Source organism: Spea bombifrons, chromosome 1, assembly GCF_027358695.1.
Source record: "Spea bombifrons isolate aSpeBom1 chromosome 1, aSpeBom1.2.pri, whole genome shotgun sequence".
Taxonomy (NCBI): Eukaryota; Metazoa; Chordata; class Amphibia; order Anura; family Pelobatidae; genus Spea; species Spea bombifrons.
Genome location: NC_071087.1, coordinates 110,419,444 through 110,438,343, shown reverse-complemented (window position 1 = coordinate 110,438,343; position 18,900 = coordinate 110,419,444). Strand labels below are relative to the sequence as shown.

At 41.8% G+C, this 18,900-nt stretch overlaps 2 protein-coding genes across 2 annotated transcripts; both read left to right on the top strand.

Annotated features, from left to right (window-relative positions):
* Positions 1-1,028: 1,028 nt before the first annotated feature.
* Positions 1,029-2,006, top strand: LOC128465021 (olfactory receptor 5V1-like). Its single transcript, XM_053448138.1, has one exon. The coding sequence runs from the start codon at positions 1,029-1,031 to the stop codon at positions 2,004-2,006; it is 978 nt and encodes a 325-aa protein (XP_053304113.1).
* Positions 2,007-8,524: 6,518 nt separating this feature from the next.
* Positions 8,525-9,466, top strand: LOC128464862 (olfactory receptor 226-like). Its single transcript, XM_053448127.1, has one exon. It carries the CDS (start codon positions 8,525-8,527, stop codon positions 9,464-9,466), a length of 942 nt encoding a protein of 313 aa, XP_053304102.1.
* Positions 9,467-18,900: the final 9,434 nt, after the last annotated feature.

Here is an 18,900-nt window from a genome sequence, read left to right as displayed (position 1 = left end):
TTCTCTGGATAAATACCCCTTCTAATTTCATGTAGTTGGTTCTTCGGAAGTAAGATCCCAAGAAATGTATTTTCATCAGATAAGAATCTCTCTAGTGCATTACCTCTTAATAGGTAATTTTCTCAGATTATTACACAGTTTATTGCAAGTTCAACTTCTTTGTAGGATAAATATAGGATATTCCTTAAATTATTTTCAGATGCTGTTTACCGTCCTGTATATTGTATTTTAGAATGGTGCCATTCATACGGAAAGTATAATTATTCTGCTAAGTATTTTAGCTAAGGCTTTTTTTAGTTTTGCTTACATTTCTTTTACTGTTTGCAGGCTATTCATCTTTTAAGATATTGGTAAAAAGTTTAATAGCTTGAAAGGCTTGGCAAGAAGTCATACGTTTGCAGTTTATGCTTTACCAGTGTTAAATGTATGTAAGCTACATCAAAAAAAAAAAAAGATCTTGTCTTATTATATAATAATATAATATTAGGTCAATCACATGAATCAAAGCAGGTTTTTATATTTCCCAGTTTTCCTTATTACATAAAACTGAATATAGAGCTGGATTAACCAGGGGAATATGGAGCCCCTGCCATGTAGTAGGTCAACATTATTTATAGCAGCCCAAGCTGATCCACTGCTCTCAAACCGGTTTGCCTGTGAGCTCTGAATTAAGTGAGGGACCGTCAGATACCAGGCTTTTGGTCAAAAGGTAGACTCTGATTAACTGTTTAGCCTCCTTCTTCTTTGCCTTTCCTTTTGCTCTGTGATACATGGGCTTGTGTGCGCGGTCACAGCCTGTTCCAGAGCTAGTAGGCTGCTGGCGAAACATTACATACAACATGAATTCTGTTATATTGATTTTTTTCCTTTTTCGCAGGTCATCTTCAAGGACGTATATCACGCAGATGCCTTTTTATTAATTTAAATACAGATATTTGAACTTACTACTATTAAATCATTGCACAACATTCTGTGAAGACATTACATTATTACATGATTCAATTATCAGTTGACATAGCTAACACAAAATGAGTGTTTTCCTACATGAGAATTCAATAAGAAACATCGGAAGTAAAAACCAATCAACCAGGATTACTGAATTCTTACTGCTGGGGCTAACAGACAACAGTACAATTCAGCTGTTCCTATTTGTGTTCTTCTTGGTGGTTTATTTAATCACAGTACTAGGAAACTGTTTAATGATTACGGCAATTACCCTTTCTCCCTCTCTTTACTCTCCTATGTACTTCTTCCTACGTATTCTCTCTTTTGTTGACATATGTTATACCACTTCCACTGTGCCAAAACTGCTGATGGACTTTTTATCAGAAGTGAAACGAATATCTTTTATGGGATGTGTGGCACAACTGTATTCATTTATATCTTGTGGGGGCATTGAATGTATTATTCTTGCTGTCATGGCAGGTGACCGTTATGTGGCCATTTGTATGCCCTTGCGTTACACTGAAATAATGAGTTGGAAATTGTGTATGTTGCTAGGATCAATATGCTGGGTTATTGGCCTTCTTAATTCCCTTACTCACACCATTTTCACATTCCGATTGCCCTTCTGCAAATCTCATTCTATCAACCACTTCTTCTGTGACATTCCACCTCTCCTTGCTCTATCCTGTGCTGATACTACTGCTAATAAAATTGCAATATATACTGTAGGGGTCTTAGTAAGTATCGGGTCTTTTTTGATGACCCTTATATCATATATCTTCATAGTCACGACAATTGTAAAGATTAAGACAATGTCAGGAAGACTTAAAGCCTTCTCCACTTGTGCTTCTCACTTAACAGTGGTTATACTTTACTTTGGGACGATTGCTTTTACTTACATTCGTCCAATATCTAAATATTCACTTGACCAAGGCAGGGTGGCTCCTGTTCTTTATGGAATTATGACCCCCATGTTGAATCCTGTAATATACAGCTTTAGGAATAAGGAGGTTCAAGGATCCATACAGAAGATATTTCGAAAGAATTTTGGCATCTGCTAAGATGACATGCACATAGCTTATTTATATCATTTTGAGCGTTCAATAATCTCTATTAATACTCATATAGAAATAAAAAAAAGTGCCGTATAAGAGATAAACTGCAAAATTACAAACGTTTATAAAATATGTATTGTGACAAATTTAAATGTAGGACAGTTCTTTCTACTACAAAAGAGTTTTATTTTTCACAGAGAAAATAATTAAAATCATGGAATACAATTTAAAAGTTGTAAAAATGTGTGCATTTGCGTTTGTTTTTACTACATAACTACTACATGGCATTACAATATTTGTGTTTAAAAAACCTTTCACCATACCTCTTGTACAACTTAATATCTTTTGGCATTTTCAACGTTTAGCAGTTAAAAAAAGTTACAAAAAAATAAATTCAGTTGGAGCAGGGTAGCTTTATGGGGGGGTTAATTACCATCTCAATAGAATAGACATGTAAGTAAATATGTTAGTTAAATTTAAAACTGCCAAACAATGTTAAAAAAAATGCTAACCAAATGATTGAAAATTGCTGAGTGCATGCTTAGTACTCACTCTGCAGACACACGTCTATGGGGTGCGGTGGGTTGGGGGTTGGCAGCTTCAGGCCCAGAGGGCAGGTAAAGCCAGGCAGCCCCTTCCCCTTGCACTAGCAGACACATTTACACATCCACTCACTTTCAAACTAATGCACATCAACTCTAACACACATACATGCATGCTAACACACTCACTAACACAGACATACACACTCATGCTAACACACACATACACGTACACATGCATGTTCAAACAAACATTTGAACACACGCACTCATGTTAACTAACACACTTTTACACAATAACATGTACATACACACTCATGTTAACACACGCTCTTATATTCTACCACATATGTACACACTTTGTTACACACTAACACACATACACCTTTATGTTACACACACTCTTACACACATGTTAACACACACCCATGCTAAAAACACACTTACTATTACACACTCACTTTCCCACTAACACACACATGCTCTGTCATCACACCAATGATCTCATTGTCAGACCTCTAGATGCAGAGGAGAGAGAGGGCGCCTAGAGGTCGCTCAAGTTTTCAGCAATCGCTAGGCGCCCCTCACTCTCCTCCGCAAGGTTTCTGTCTTCAGTGTCTTTGTCACGGTGCCGGCGTTTCATGCTGAGCGCCGGAATAGAACATCATATTCCGTCGCTCAGCAGTGAAGCAGCGTGCACCGTGACAAAGACACTGAAGACAGAAGCCTCGCGCGCCCACCACAGGACGTCTGAAGGTAAGTGAACTACGAAGGGGGGAGAGAGAGAGGGTAGATAGTAAGAAGGAGGGGGAGAGGGGGTAGATAGTGAAAAGGGGGAGAGGGTCATAATATTGAAATAAAGTCAGAATGAGTGAGAGAATTAACAAATTAATTTGTGTATGAATTGTGTAAATGAAATAGAGAATAAATGACTTAATGTGTGAAAGAATTGTGCATAGGGTGGGCTGTTTGGGGACAAAGATGTCATATGCTGGGCTGTTTGGGGACAAAGATTGCAAATCCTATGTGTGTTATCTGTGTGCTGGTCAGGTTCTGTGTGGACGCCAGGGCTGGCTTTGCGGTGTGCAACGTGTGATCTATGCTTGAAATTTAAGTTTAAGTTTTATCTAGGGCTGCAACAACTAATCGATAAAATCGATAATAATCGATAATGAAATTCGTTGGCAACGAATTTCATTATCGATTAGTTGAATCGATTATTATCGATTATAAAATGAGGGTTTTTTCAGAGCAAACGCTCTGAAAAATCCCCCTCATTATATAATCCGTTTAGTCTGACTCACCGTCTCACAGCAGCAGCTCCTACTCCCTGTAATCACTGTGACAACTGGCCCCGCCCCTTCCTTCTCCAGGCCAGAACCACATGGCTGTGACACTCATCTAACTGTAAGTATATGTGTATATATATATATATATATATATATATATATATATATATATATATATATATACATATATAATGTGTGTGTGTGTGTGTATATATATATATATATATATATATATATATATATATATATATATATATATATATATATATTTGGGCTACTGAAAGTTAGGGGAGGTGGGGGTTAATTTAGGGGCAGTTATGGTTAGTGGGGTGTTTAGGGTTAATTTAGGGGCAGTTATGGTTAATTGGGTGTTTAGGGTTAATTTAGGGGCAGTTATGTTAATAGGGTGTTTAGGGTTAATTTAGGAGCAGCTGTGGTTAATGGGGTGTTTGGGGTTAATTTGAGGCAGTTGTGGTTAATGGTGTGTTTAGGGTTAATTTAGGGGATGCTGTGGTTGATGGGGTCTTTAGGGTTAATTTAGGGGATGCTGTGGTTAAGGGGGTGTTAAGGGTTAATTTAGGGGCAGTTATGGTTAATGGGGAGTTTAGGGTTAATTTAGGGGAATCTAAATCCTGGGGGCAGTGAAGTGACATATCTGGGGGTATAAGGCATATACAGTATATAAGGCATATGTGGGGAGGGCAGTGTGGCATGTCTGGGGAGGACGGAGTGGTGTATCAGGGTGTATAAGGCATATCTGGGGGTAGAGTGGCATATCTGGGGGTAGAGAAGTGGCATGTCTGGGAGGCAGGGTGGCATGTCTGGGGAGGATGGAGTGGGGTATCAGGGGATATAAGGCGTATCAGGCACAGTGGCAGATGTGGGAGGCAGCGTGGAGTGGCAGATGTGGGAGGCAGCGTGGAGTGGCAGATGTGGGAGGCAGCGTGGCATATGTGGGAGGCATTGTGGAGTGGCAGATGTGGGGAGGGCAGGGTGGCATGTCTGGGGAGGATGGAGTGGTGTTTCAGGGGGTATAAGGCGTATCAGGCACAGTGGCATGTGGGGGGTAGAGTGGAGTGGCAGATGTGGGAGGCGGCGTGGCAGATGTGGGAGGCAGCGTGGAGTGGCATATGTGGGAGGCAGCGTGGAGTGGCATATGTGGGAGGCAGCGTGGAGTGGCAGATGTGGGAGGCAGCGTGGTGTGGTATATGTGGGAGGCAGCGTGGAGTGCTGTGGTAGGCAGCGTGGCAAATGTGGGGGGGCAGCATGGCATGTCTGGGAGGCAGCGTAGCAAGCCTGGGCTCAAATGTGCATATATTGGGGGGCTGGTTGGGAAATAAAGACAAGAAATGCATTATCAAAGTTTTTTTATTCTGCTGTTTGTATTTAACATCATTTGTTTAGTAAATTATTTTAAATAAATGAAAAATTTACATTCATTTTTTTTATCCGATTAATCGAAAAAATAATCGGCCAACTAATCGATTATTAAAATAATCGTTAGTTGCAGCCCTAGTTTTATCTATACCTTTAATGTGGAGGTTTAGTGTGAATTCCAATTGATCTATACCTGCAAAGCTGTTTTTTTGTGTTATTCTGTTGCTCTATATCTGCTATGCTATATTTCCATACATTATTTATGTATAACTGCAAATACGGGGCATGTTTGTCTTATTCGTTATTTTTTTTTGAGGGGGTAGGTAGGAGGTTGGTTCCAGTGAATAATACAAATTGGCTCAAGGTGTCATCGTAAGTCAATATAAGAATCTTCTATTTATCTTTAGTGATCCAAATATGTTTTAATAGCATGCATTATATATGTCCTGGAAAAAAAAGGCTTACCTCTACTATCTACGCTACTGCCATTGTTTCCTCAGAGACTACATTTTTTCATGCATAACAAACAAGAAGCCCTTAACCCCTTGAAGACACTTGACGTGCCAAGTACATCAGAATAAAACATCTTGTTGGCAACAAATGACGTGCCTGGGTATAGGAAGCGATTTATGATCGTTTTCTTTTCCCAAACAGTGTTGCTGTAATGCCTTGATGTTGAGGCATTCAGCAATACCGGGATTTAAAAGAGCTTAGGAGGCAATCAACAATGTCAATGAAATGCCTCAATAGCAATTGTTATTCCAGACATTGCAACCCGAAAAATTCTGCCGTGTCATATCACTTTGCATATCTCTAAAGTGTCCCTCTTTACTCCCCTGATGTTGCTATTTTTATTATCTCAGAATTTTTGGTGAGAGATATTCCAGTGTAATTCTTCTTTTGAATGCCTTGTTCAGCTACATACATAAATATCTAGTGGTCACAAAGTCAAAAAAAAATCTTGTTAAAGCTCAGTCCCCAGCCACACCTCATGTACTTAAACAAAGATGTCTTTTTTTGGCCATTTAAAACTTTGGGAGGTATAACTTGGAATAGGTTTCCTTTGTTTAACCCCTTAATGACAAAGCCCGTACATGTACGGGCTCCAAATGCACTGTTTTCAATGGGTTTAGGGACCGCCCACTGTCCTTAAGGGGTTAAGTGTAACCTGATTCTAAGATTGCCAGCAACTTTAGCAAAAACACGAGTATAAGCCAGGCCTCCTACAGGGAAAATGTGAGGCCTTGACCCCCTGGCTCTCAAAGGGCTGAATAAATTGTATCTAGGTATGTTGCATCATTTCTCAGAAGGATATTTTTAAATCATTTTATTTATTAGATTTATTCTCTTATGGTTTAAAGCTCATTCAGGCTTTTTCAAAATCCTAACGTTATATAACAAGACTGGCAAAAAACAGATCCCTATTTCCACTGGCGTATTTATACAATGATCGTGTGAGCTAGAGCTTACATCTTTGACTGATCTATAAACCTCCAAATTTTCTCATCATAACTTATTGCAAATTTTTTAAAGGTATCTAAACACAATTTTTTTAAATATTTTACTATGATGTTTGACTTGTTTAGTATTTTTTAATATTTGAAATATAGCTTGAGAGATCGTTTTGTTTTGTAATATCCTTGGAGGGACATATATTGAGTTTATTACTCTATTTTTCCCTGAAGTTTCATGTCTGTACATGTTTCATGTTATATAAAAAATAAAACATCCTCCTTTGAAATACTTAGCACTGTACTCCTTTAAGAATATTATATAGTATTTGGGGGGGAAAATGTGCAGTTTGACAAATTTGGGAGTCACTGTTTTAATGTATTTGTGCAATTCAGTTTAATTTAGAGCATGCAGACCTTCATTGCCTATGTTGTCTTTGCTGACAATGCTCATTTTAAACCAACAGAATAAATAATTCTGCAGGTAACAGTTCCCGTTTATCCTCCACCTTCTTCTTCCCTCTGCCTTTTTGGCATCTCCATCTTTCCATCAGTGTCCACATGCCCACATCTTATACCCAGTTTCTGTTTCCTCTTTTCTCTTTCTTCCTCCCATCTCTCCTTATATTACTATGACCCATTTCTTTTTTAATCCTAGTATATGTGCCATTTATCTCAGAATGTGCAGAGGACATCAGCAAAGTGCCCATTGTCTTTGCCACCTTGGAAACTCCTCCTAGCTGTTACAGTGATTTCAGTGAAATTCTGTGTTAACATTACATTGCATTTATTTATAAAGTGCCAGCAGATTCCGCAGCGCTGTTACAGTCGGAAGGAAATTTAGAAACACATACAATAACAAACTGGTGCAAAGGAGAAGAGGCCTGCTCTTGCGAGCTTACAAACTAGTCGGTGGTTGAGGGGAGTGAGACAATAGGAGAGGACAGCTTGGGTGAGGATGAGTTGATCTGCTTCTGATGTGTTGAAGCCGTTTGTTCCGATGGCTGTGATTAGGATGATGGTTGGGAGTACTGTAAAGCAATGTTGTACGCTTCCCTGAACAGGTGGGTTTTCAGAGAGGTTTTGAAAGTTGCGTACGAGGCAGAAAGTCTGAGGGAACAGGGAACGGAATTCCACAGGAGGGGTGCGGCGCAGGTGAAATCCTGAGAGGGGTGCGGCGCAGGTCATGAGTGGAGCGAAGGGGGTATTTGGATAGGAGGGTGGAGATGTAAGGTGGTGGATATTATGGATAGATTTTTCCCTCTGTGAGCATCTACTTGTTGTATTGAAGTATTTGGTATAGCTCTTTTTGGTAAGAGTGGAAGATCTTTTTTTACAATCGCCTATATGTCTAAAGAGGGGACATTTTCCAGGATATGTGAGTGTCTGGAATGTCAAATAGAGGATTCTATTGTAATGCTTATTAGTCAGTTTTTGTACAATTTTTTTGTGCTGCTGTATATATAAGCTACAATTTAAGATACGTGTATATGGTATTATGTTTTTTTATATATATATAATGATGTCTAACTGGAGGATAATTCTGAATGAAGCACCATTAAAAGTTATCATTAGATCATGACAAATATATTATGGTACATAGATGGGAAACCCCTTTTTCATAGTCACATTATAGTGTTCTCATTTAGATGCTATTCAGCTTTAGTATTACACACCACAAGAGTACTTTACTTAATGTACTCTCTAGAAATGAAAATACATCTATGCTTAATTTGTTCTCTCTTATGCCTCATTTCCACACATAGGGTATTTTAGATAATTTAGTATTCTTATAATTCACTTTACCCTTTGGCTATTTTAAAGCATGTTTTCTCATTTCTCCTCAGGTTAAATATCACTTTAAGATGAAAGCATGGGGAAGTTCGAATGAAAGTGCTGTAACTGAGTTTATCCTTCTGGGTTTTCCAGAAATGCATAATTTTCAGAAATTACTCTTTGTATTTTTTTCCTTTGCTTATGTACTTACAGTGGCAGGGAACTTACTTATCATCATCATTATTAAGACTGACTCTCACCTCCACCGCCCTATGTATTTATTTTTAAGTAATTTTGCATTCATACAGATTTGGTACACGACAGTAACTGTGCCAAAACTGCTTTCTGGCTTTCTTGTCAAAACAAACAAAATTTCAATTGATGCGTGTTTTGCTCAGTGTTATTTTTTCTTCTTTCTTGCAGGCATAGAGAATTTTTTATTGGCCATCATGGCATATGATCGATATCTTGCCATCTGTCATCCTTTACATTACACTAAAATTATGACCACCACACTGTGTTGGAGTTTACTTTCAGGCTGTTGGCTGGGGATATTCCTTGGTTCCTTGGTTCCTATTATATACTTGACAAAGCTTAATTTTTGTGGGGCAAACACCATTAACCATTTTTTCTGTGATGTGTCTCCTCTCCTTAAACTATCGTGCTCAGACACATCTTTTCTTAAATCAAACTTTTTCAGTCTTATGTGGGTGATTATATTTAGTTGTCTTTCCTTAACCATGCTTTCATATATTAACATTATTTTTGTGATCATGAAAATCCCATCCACTGTTAGTCGCTTAAAGGTTTTTTCAACTTGTGGGTCCCACTTGACAGTGGTGATAATATATTACAGTGCTGTTATATTTTCTTATGTTAGGCCCAAAGAACGTTACTCTTTTCAGGAAGATAAGATGATCTCTGTTTTTTATTCCATTCTAACCCCGCTTCTAAATCCTTTTATCTATTGTTTGAGAAACAAGGAAGTAAAGCTGGCTTTATTGAAAATAACAAAACGTAAATTTGTATAAATCACATTAAGGAATAAAATAAACTTTTTGTGTGAAGAATTTTGAAATACACAATGCTTCTTGATTCAAAATTAATCATTCTACCAACAATGATGTATGTAAAGTAGGAAAGTATGTGCAAGGAAATATATGGCTCTGGTTTAGCAGTAGTCATGACTCTTGTCACAGAGGGAAGAAAGCACAAATCACATTGTAAAGAATAGTGATAAACATATGAATTCCTTAAAATGTGGCCCTATCCTTTTCTTGTTGTCAGCAAAAGACAATTTATTATATAGCACAAAACAAAAGTACTTACTATTGCTTAGGCTATGTTAATTTCACCATTTGATCCATCATCCAAAAGGGACACGGATTCGCTTGGGGAGGGTTCATAATGCACAATTCACCATCATTACTACAAAATCAATTGACAGTTGACTGTTAATGATACAGTCAACCCATTATACTTATTCAGAAGAATTTGTGCACTTTACTAGTCAGTTAGTGCATGAAACAAGGAAGAGGAGTCTATATAGTCTTACATGCCAAGTGATGTAGATAAAAATGTAATGCTCACCCTTCAATAATTTTTTTAAAACTTTATGCGGCGCGGATATTGTGCACACACAATTTTTGCTCTGTGAAACTTTTTGTGCAAGAGAAATTTTCTGCACACGCCAAGTAAGAAAAATTAGATGGAACATTGCCCCCGCCCCCACCCCCACCTATATTTTTTGTTGTAAAACAAAAGTTCTATATAAACTACCTAGACAGGTAAATACACTATATGGTACTTACATATTTTAAAGCCATGCCTGCTGTGTAATGGTTGCTTGCATGAATGGTTTATTCTGTATGATTTATGACTTTGACAATATTATTTTCCATTGTTCTTTGGAAACAGCTTTGTTTACTAAACTATTTTTAAAATCTATATTTTATTATATCAAATAAATAATTATGTATGTAAATATACATTTTTCATGTATTTATTTAAAAAAATAACACTACTACTACTACTATGTCTGCAAAATATTTATTGCTATAGAAATAAAAAACAAGACTATATATATTACAATTAAAGGAACACAGGTACCTAGCCCAAGGTGCGTATCTTGGATGTCACTCTAGACCCAGTACAGTATCCTGTAGGGATTAAAAGGCGGAAGGGTGCCTTTAAGACATGCCATACTGAGATATGACTTACGTCACTGCACCCACTAAGAATATGTTTTCCAGCGTGGCATGTCTTATAGGCATGGCAGCCTCTATAGTACAAGTAGGACTGTCCCTACCTCTGTCCTGCTTTGCCAGGGCCGTAGGAAGGGTGAAGAGAGAGAGGCAATCACCTCGGGCGCAGCTGCCTGATCAGCAGCCTGAAGGGTTGGTTGGGAAGATCACAACCAACCCTCTAACTGGCCCAACATTAAGGAGCGCGAGGTCTGTCACTTCAGATCTCGGCTTCTGTGCTCCCTTATCACTATGCGCCAGCAATTGATGCCGAGCGCCAGGATATGAGTTCATCCTCACACTCAATTTAATTAAAAAAAAAATCTCTGCAGCTGTGGACTACTCTTACAATGATGCTCAGCCAGCATCATGGTGGACACCTGGCTGAGAATCATGGAGTTCACAGCTAACATCTGCAGCTTTACTGTTGACTGCACTTCCCGTCGTGGAAGCAGTATGTCTGGCTGAGCCTCAAGGGACCTGTAGCTAACAGCAGATGATGTGACAGGCATTAGTTGTGGATTACAACTCCCATGATGCCTAGTCATGGACAACTGGCTGGCTGAGCATCATGGCAATTGTAGTTCACAGCTAACATCTGCAGCTTTATCTACTGTAAACTGCACTTCCCATGATGCTCAGCCAGCATTATGGAAGCTGTCAGTGTTGGGAGGTATGCATGACGTTGAGGGGTTGGTAGCCAATGGGGGGGTACTGCTGCCCTGCCTATAGCTAATCAACCTAGTCCTTTTTTCTTTTTACAGATTAATGCGGTAAAATGTGCTTAGGAAATCAAACAATTATACATACAAATTCCCTTACAAGTGTATTCTTACCTTTTTGGAGAAGCCACTTAAGTAGCTAAAAATACTTCTCAACTCTTATTCCTACTGTCCCAGTCCATTACAAATACATATAAGCTGTGTATTGGAGTATCAGCTAAATGCATAAAGCAAAAATTACTAAAATTGGCCTGGTCTCTGGCAGTTAAAGGATTAGGTCCTCAGAAATAATTACTCCTAATTGCTTCTCCTCTGTTGTTGCTGACAGAACAGTTCCCCTAATGCTGTATTTTGCCTTTGGAATTTTACATCTCAAGTGCAGTATTCAATTTATAAACTGCTATATGACCGTTAGCCATTTGACTTATTCCAACAGGAATGTATATCCTGTTGCAGACCCTTGTATCATCTGCAAAAAAGATACCTTACTGTTTTCGTCCATTCACTAAGAAGTCAATAATCAATCAAGTTAATGGATAACTTGACTGACCAGACTCGGCTCTAGTGACTTCACATGCTAACACTCGTACTCTCTAATGTTGTTTGCAAGGGCATACATGGTCATGCAACTTAAAATGCCAGGTTATTTGAGTTCAATAGAATTAACAATTTAAAAAAAGAAACAGGATCTGCTGACCTCTAAATGTTTTTTTTATCCTTTTTAACCAAAAACAGGGGTGAGGGACAGGGACAAAAATGCCCTCCAAAAGGATGTTTTCTCACGTTAAACACATACCCCACTGTGATTGGGATGAGATTTGAGGGTACAGTGCAGCTGGGAAGTCTGTGCCTCACAAAGGTTTTTTTTCAATTTAACCTCACATTCCCATTAGCAAGAGATGGAGAGGGGTTATATAGAACAATATACCCGACAAACTCTTTAATTACTGCCTACCCTACACCACACACAGTGTGGAAACAGGTTGAGCACCTGTCAGATGAAATTATTTATTTTCATGGACAGGCCTTCACCTGAAACTCACAAAACATAAGTCTCAGGCACTCACACGCCCTCACAAACAAATCCTAGATAAGTGAATAGTGAATATGTGAGTTGTTTTGCAAGTGTTGCAAGGACATGCAACTGAAGTCAAGTTTGCTCAGTGTATTAATCCTTACGAGGCAAAATTGAGTGAGGTTCCATGAATAAGGAGAATACAAAGAGAGGAGAGTCCTAGCCTAGACTAAAATCAACAGCAGAGATTGTGGAAAAGTGTGAGTTAAACAGTATTTACCAAAGTCACCAAACTTTTTTGTTAACTAGCCTTGTAGAATAGATCAAGCCCACCAAGTGACACTATGTTTGCAATGTCAGACTAGGATAGCAAGCATTTAGTAACTAATCACACATAAATATGTTATGGGTAGTTTTAAGTTTGGTATGTACAGACTCCAAAAGGTATTGGTAATGAAGCCCATGGAGCAGCGCAGCTTAGGCGGAGTGGGCCTTGACAGAGCTAGGTGGTGTGCAAAAAGGAAGGATTTAATTTAATTGGCTTAGAGTTGTTATGGGTGGGGTTATTAATAGGGTATATAAGTGGCAACTATTTTGTAAACTGTCACTTAACTGCTTATCCAAATCCTGGTTGTTCTGTATTGAGCAATTTGGTTCGGAGAGGCTTTTGCTTTATTTTGCAGATAGAGCGGGAAATTGAGGAGATTCTGGAGGGGCTTCGGATGGCTACGAGGGAACGTGGTACCGGTTGGCTGAGGGAGCAGTTGGCACCTGTGTTGGACGTCGTGGAGGTTCCTTCGTCGGGTCGGCCTGTGCGGCGCACTCGGCCTCCGGAGTGGTACTTCGCGGGCGCCCCCCGGTTTTCAACGGGCCCTGGCGGAACAGCAGCGGTTGGAGGTCGACATGGCTGGTGTGGGTCGCGGCTACGTTGGCAGGTATGCGGAAGCGAGTGCGGCGGGCCCCGGGAGGTCGAGGGGTGCTGTTAGGTCAGCGGGGGGTGAGACAGGTGGCAGCGTGGTTGGCGGTGCGTCTGCCCCTGAGGTGCGCAGTGGCGGGAATTCTCCGTCGTGCTCGTCGGAGGAGGAGGGAGCGGCTTCTGCAGCGTTGAGGGTTAGTGGCAGCCCCCGAGCGTTTTCGGCGGGCCTTCGGTGCGGGGAAGGTGCCGTTTCAGCGGCTGAGCAGCTGACTGGAGGTGATGAGAGTTTCGCGGCGGGCCTCGGGCGGCACCGTGGTGCCGTCTCCGGTTTTACGGCCACTTCATTGGGCCGGGCACAGCGTGTGACGCAGGATGTTGGGTTGTTGGTTGAGGAGGCTAGTTCTAGGCAGGTGGGTCGCGGTGGCCGCACTTTGGGGTTTGAGAGTCAGGTGCAGGATGTTGCTTTTCTTAGGGATAGTATTGAGGCGCTGTCTTCGTCGGGGGGTTTAGGTAGAGGTTTGAGTAGGGCTTGTGATAGGTCTAGGTCTCCCAGTAGGAGTCCGGGGAGGGAGGTTGGGGATGTTAGTGGTTTTCGGTCTCAGATTCCTGTTCGGCGTGGTTCGTCTGTTCGTGGGGAATCTTTTTCTGTGCCTCGTATTTTATCTCCTTCTAGGTCTTGCGGTGCAGACGGAGGTCGTGGCTCGGGTCCTCAGCGACGTCCTTCTGCGGCGGCTGGGGGTGATAGGAGTGCGGCCTTGCCAAGAGATTCTCATGATGGCGGCGGCCAGGATGCAGCCTCGGGGCTTGGAGCTGCAGCCAGAGGTTCCGGTGGTGAGTCTAGCACTATGGTTGAAACCCGACAATTGTTAGATGGTTTGAAGGGTTTGTTGGGGTCTCTGCAGAAGGGGTCTCAGGTGGGTTCTGGTTGTGGTCAGGTGTGGTCTCCGGTTGGCTCCGGTGTGGGAGCAGGCGGTGCGGTAGTTGTGCCAGTAGTGGAAGGAGTGGATAGTGGTGAGGCTTTGGTCTCGGGGGCTTCTTCGGTTAGTGTCGAGAGGGCAGAATTGACAGGTGGGATTCCTGATTCGGCTAGGCAGAATGCCTATGTTTCTTTTTCTGGCCCCCTGGGGGTTCATCTGAAGCAGGATGTTAAGGATAAGATTTGGAAAGGGGATTTTGTGGAGATATTTTCTTTGTTGCCTTTGGAGGAGTTTATAGATTTGAAAGAGGAGGATAAGAAGGATGCTAAGAAGGAGGAGGAGGAAAAGAAAAAGCGTTACAGGAAGATTCCTAAGTCGTTTGGTAACTGGTTGAGGGCATTTTGTATATTGGCTAGTGTTATTGGGGAGAAGTCGCCTAATTTGTGCTCTCCTCTTTTTTGTTACTTGGATGGTATCTGGGAAGCGTATAGGACGTATGGGGGTCTGGCGTGGTGGAAATACGACGAGCAGTTTAGGCAGCGGTTGTCGGCTAATCCAGGTATGCGGTGGGACCAGATGGACCTGCCATTGTGGATGAAGCTTATGATGGCGCAGAAGGCGCAGCCCTTTCAGTCGGGGGCCGGCGCGGGCGGGCACAGTTCCGCGTCGGCCGTCAATAGAAAAGGTTTTTGTTGGCTGTTCAACGACAGCCATTGTAAGTGGGGGTCTGCTTGCAAGTACAAGCATGAATGTTCCGGTTGTGGGGGTGCCCATAGTTTCACGAAGTGTTTCAAGAAGGGTAAATCTGGAGGAGTCTCGGGAACTACGTCTTCCGGGTCCGGGGCCGCTTCCTCTGGGGCTAACCCCGGTGAGGTTAAACGCGATGCTGCCCTGGCTAAGCCGTTACGGTAATCGTGAAGCGGCTCAGTTGTTGTGTGTCGGTTTTCATTATGGGTTTTACATTCCTTTTTCTGTTAGGCAATTTCGAAGTTGTAATCGGAATTTGAAGTCGGTTTTGGAGTTTCCAGAGGTGGTGAGGGACAAGTTGGCAAAGGAAGTCTCTTTGGGCGGGATGGCGGGTCCTTTTTCTTCTCCCCCTCTGGATAATTTACGTCTGTCACCATTGGGGGTGGTACCTAAGAAGGAAGTTGGGAAGTACAGGTTGATCCATCACCTGTCATACCCGAAGGGTTTGTCGGTGAATGATGACATTGATGAGGTGCTGTGTTCCGTGTCCTATGCATCATTTGACCAGGCTGTCGAGTTGGTTAGGAAGGCGGGCCCTAATGCCCTTATGGCTAAGGCCGATATTGAATCGGCATTTCGTTTGTTCCCAATTCACCCGGATTGTCATCATCTGTTGGGTTGTTATTTTGAGGGTCAGTATTTTGAGAATTTGTGTCTCCCTATGGGTTGCTCCATCTCTTGTTCTTATTTTGAGAAGTTCAGTTCGTTCATCGAGTGGGTGGTCAGGATGGAGGCAGGGAGTCGGTTTTTGGTTCACTATCTGGATGACTTTCTTTGTGTGGGTCCGTGCGGATCTGGGGAGTGTGGTTACTTGTTATGGATGTTGGAGTGGGTGGCCGGGTCGTTTGGCGTCCCGCTGGCTGCGGACAAAACCGAGGGTCCTACTACCTGTTTGAGTTTTTTGGGCTTGGAAATTGACTCGGTTGCGGGTGAATGCAGGCTGCCGCAAGATAAGCTGCGGGCGCTTAGGGATGTGGTTCACGAGTTTCGTGGTGTTCGGAAGGTAACCCTACGGCAGTTACAATCCTTGATTGGTCGTTTGAATTTTGCGTGTAGGGCCATACCCATGGGCAGGATTTTCATTCGGAGTTTGTCAAGGGCCACTTCGGGCGTCCAGTTGGCGCATCATTTTGTACGGGTTTCGGCAGCTATGAGAGCTGATTTGGAGGTGTGGGAGGTGTTTTTGCAACATTTTAATGGTACGGTGTTTTTTCGCAGGGAGTCGGTGTCCGCCGAAGAGTTGGAACTTTATACTGACGCTTCGGGGAGTGTTGGTTTTGGAGCGTATTTTCAGGGCCATTGGTGTGCGGAACGTTGGCCGGATTCTTGGAGGGATAGTTCGCTTATGCGCAACTTGGCGTTTTTGGAGTTTTTTCCTTTGGTGGTCGCCTTGTCCTTGTGGGGCGATTCGTTTCGTGATAAGAAGGTGGTGTTTTTCTCGGATAATATGGCAGTGGTTCATGCGGTAAATCGGCTGTCGGCTTCTTCTACGGCGGTGGTTCGGTTGTTACGGAGGTTTGTTCTGCTCTGTATGTCTCTTAATGTGGTGTTTCGGGCTGAGCATGTCCCGGGTTTCTTAAATGTTATAGCGGATTCCCTGTCTCGTTTTCAGTGGGAATTAGGGACGAGTTGCTTGCTGGAGGCGTGAGGGCGTCGTTGGCGCCGGTAACGTGGTCGGCTTATGGTAAGGTTTGGGACGATTGGGACAGGGTGGTTTCCTGCGTTGGGTCTGTGAGTACTGCAGCGGAGCAGTTGGATGTGCTGTTGTGGTTCCTGTTTGATTTGGTTTCGAAGGGGGCTTCCTCCGCGGTCTTGGGAAGGAATATGTCAGCCTTGGCGTTTTTGTTCAAACTTAAGGGTTGGAAGGATCATATTAAGGAATTTTTGGTTCGCCAGGCTTTAAAGGGATTTCGGAGGCGGGTTGGTGTTGGTGACACTAGGCGCCCGGTTTCTGTGCAGGTGTTGCAGAAAGTGTTGGATGTTTTGCCATTGGTGTGTTTTTCAGTTTATGAGTCCAGGTTGTTTGGGTTGGCATTCATTTTGGCGTTTTTCGGAGCCTTCCGGATAGGGGAGCTGGTGAGTAGGAGTCGGGCTGGAGGTGGGGGTCTTCAGAGGTCTGACGTGCTGGTCAGCGAGGACATGGTGTCTATTCGTTTACGGCGGTCCAAGACGGATGTGCTTGGGAAGGGGTGTGATGTCGTATTGTATCCGTGGCCTGGGTCCATGATGTGTCCAGTTCGGGGTTGTTCTGAATACTTGGCTCATCGCCCTGCTGTGGTGGGACCTTTTCTCTTACATGAGAACGGGTCGGCTTTATCTCGGTTTCAATTTTTACGTATCTTTCGTGTATGCTTGGAGCGCGCGGGTTTGGATCCGCGTCAATTTGGTACACACTCTTTTCGTATCGGGGCTGCTACGGTAGCAGCACAGATGGGGTTCGGTGATGATCTGGTCAAGAAGTTGGGGCGTTGGGAGTCGGTTCGTTTCAGGTCGTATGTCCGGCCTGAAGGTCTGTTGTGAGCTCTGCTCTGCTGGGGGGTTTTTTGTTTACTGTTGTTTTTGTTTTTTCAGGTTTGGTGGCCTGGATCATGGGCCATTCCTACGTCTATTGGGCTGGTCAGAGAGCTGCAGTTCGTGGGACGTGTGCGCAACTGGGCTTTCAGGAGGCTTTAACGGAGAAGATTAACAGAAACCTAATATCTCTGAAACAAGAGTGGTACTACAGTAGCAGTAGAGCTAGCAAACACCTAACGAATAAAATTAAAAATAAAAACGTCAAAAATAAAATAAATAAGATAGTGTCAAATGGTAAAACATTTTTAACTCCAAAATTAATTAGTGAAGCCTTCAAAGAGTATTACAACACACTATATAATCTACCAGTATTAACGAAAGATAAAATGCAAATGAATTGCTTTCTTAACACTCTTGATTTACCAAAAATCTCTGAGATAAAACTACAAGAATTAAATTTACCGATTAATTTATCTGAGATAAGTAAAATTATAAAAAATCTACCCTCGCATAAAGCTCCAGGCCCAGATGGATTCTCGTCTCGTTTTTTTCAAAGTTTGGAACCCATTGTTTCTCCTTTATTAGTAAGACTATTTAATGGAATATCTTTAAGGAATAATTTTCCATCTGAGATGTTACAGACTATAATAACTCCTATTCCGAAAAGCGGGAAAGATCCAACTAAAGTCACGAACTACCGTCTGATATCACTGATAAATTTAGATATTAAAATATTCTCTAAAATTTTGGCTGATAGACTTAGTTCCGTTATGGGTAAGCTAATTCAGGATTCCTATTGGGCAGAAGTGGTGAAGACAACACGCGTAGAATACTAAACTTAATTCATGAGATACATCTAAATAAAACGCCAGCCATCTTTTTAGCGCTCGACGCCGAAAAGGTGTTTGACCGCGTGAGTTGGCCTTTCTTAGAACAAACTTTAATTACCTTTGGTTTGACCGGTCAATTTCTAACTCTCACCATGGCACTTTATAAGAATTTGTATGCAAAAATCTCAGGACCCAACTTAAACTCTACGAGTTTTCCTATTAATAACGGAACAAGACAAGGGTGCCCTTTAGCTCCCTTACTATATGTTCTCTCAATAGAGCCCCTTGCGACACTAATACGTCGATCGAATAAAATCATAAGAATAAATACTGGTCCGTACGAGCATAAGATTTCTTTATATGCTGATGATATTTTACTTACTTTAGCTTCACCTGAAAACTCACTTCCGGAGGTTCTGAACTGTATTAATAAATATACATTGTACTCTAATTACAAATTAAATCTAGATAAATCACAAATTATTGAGTTCAATATGGAACAATCTCGATTTGAGTATCTTAAGAATAAATCTGCAATATTTTGGAATCAAAAATATATTG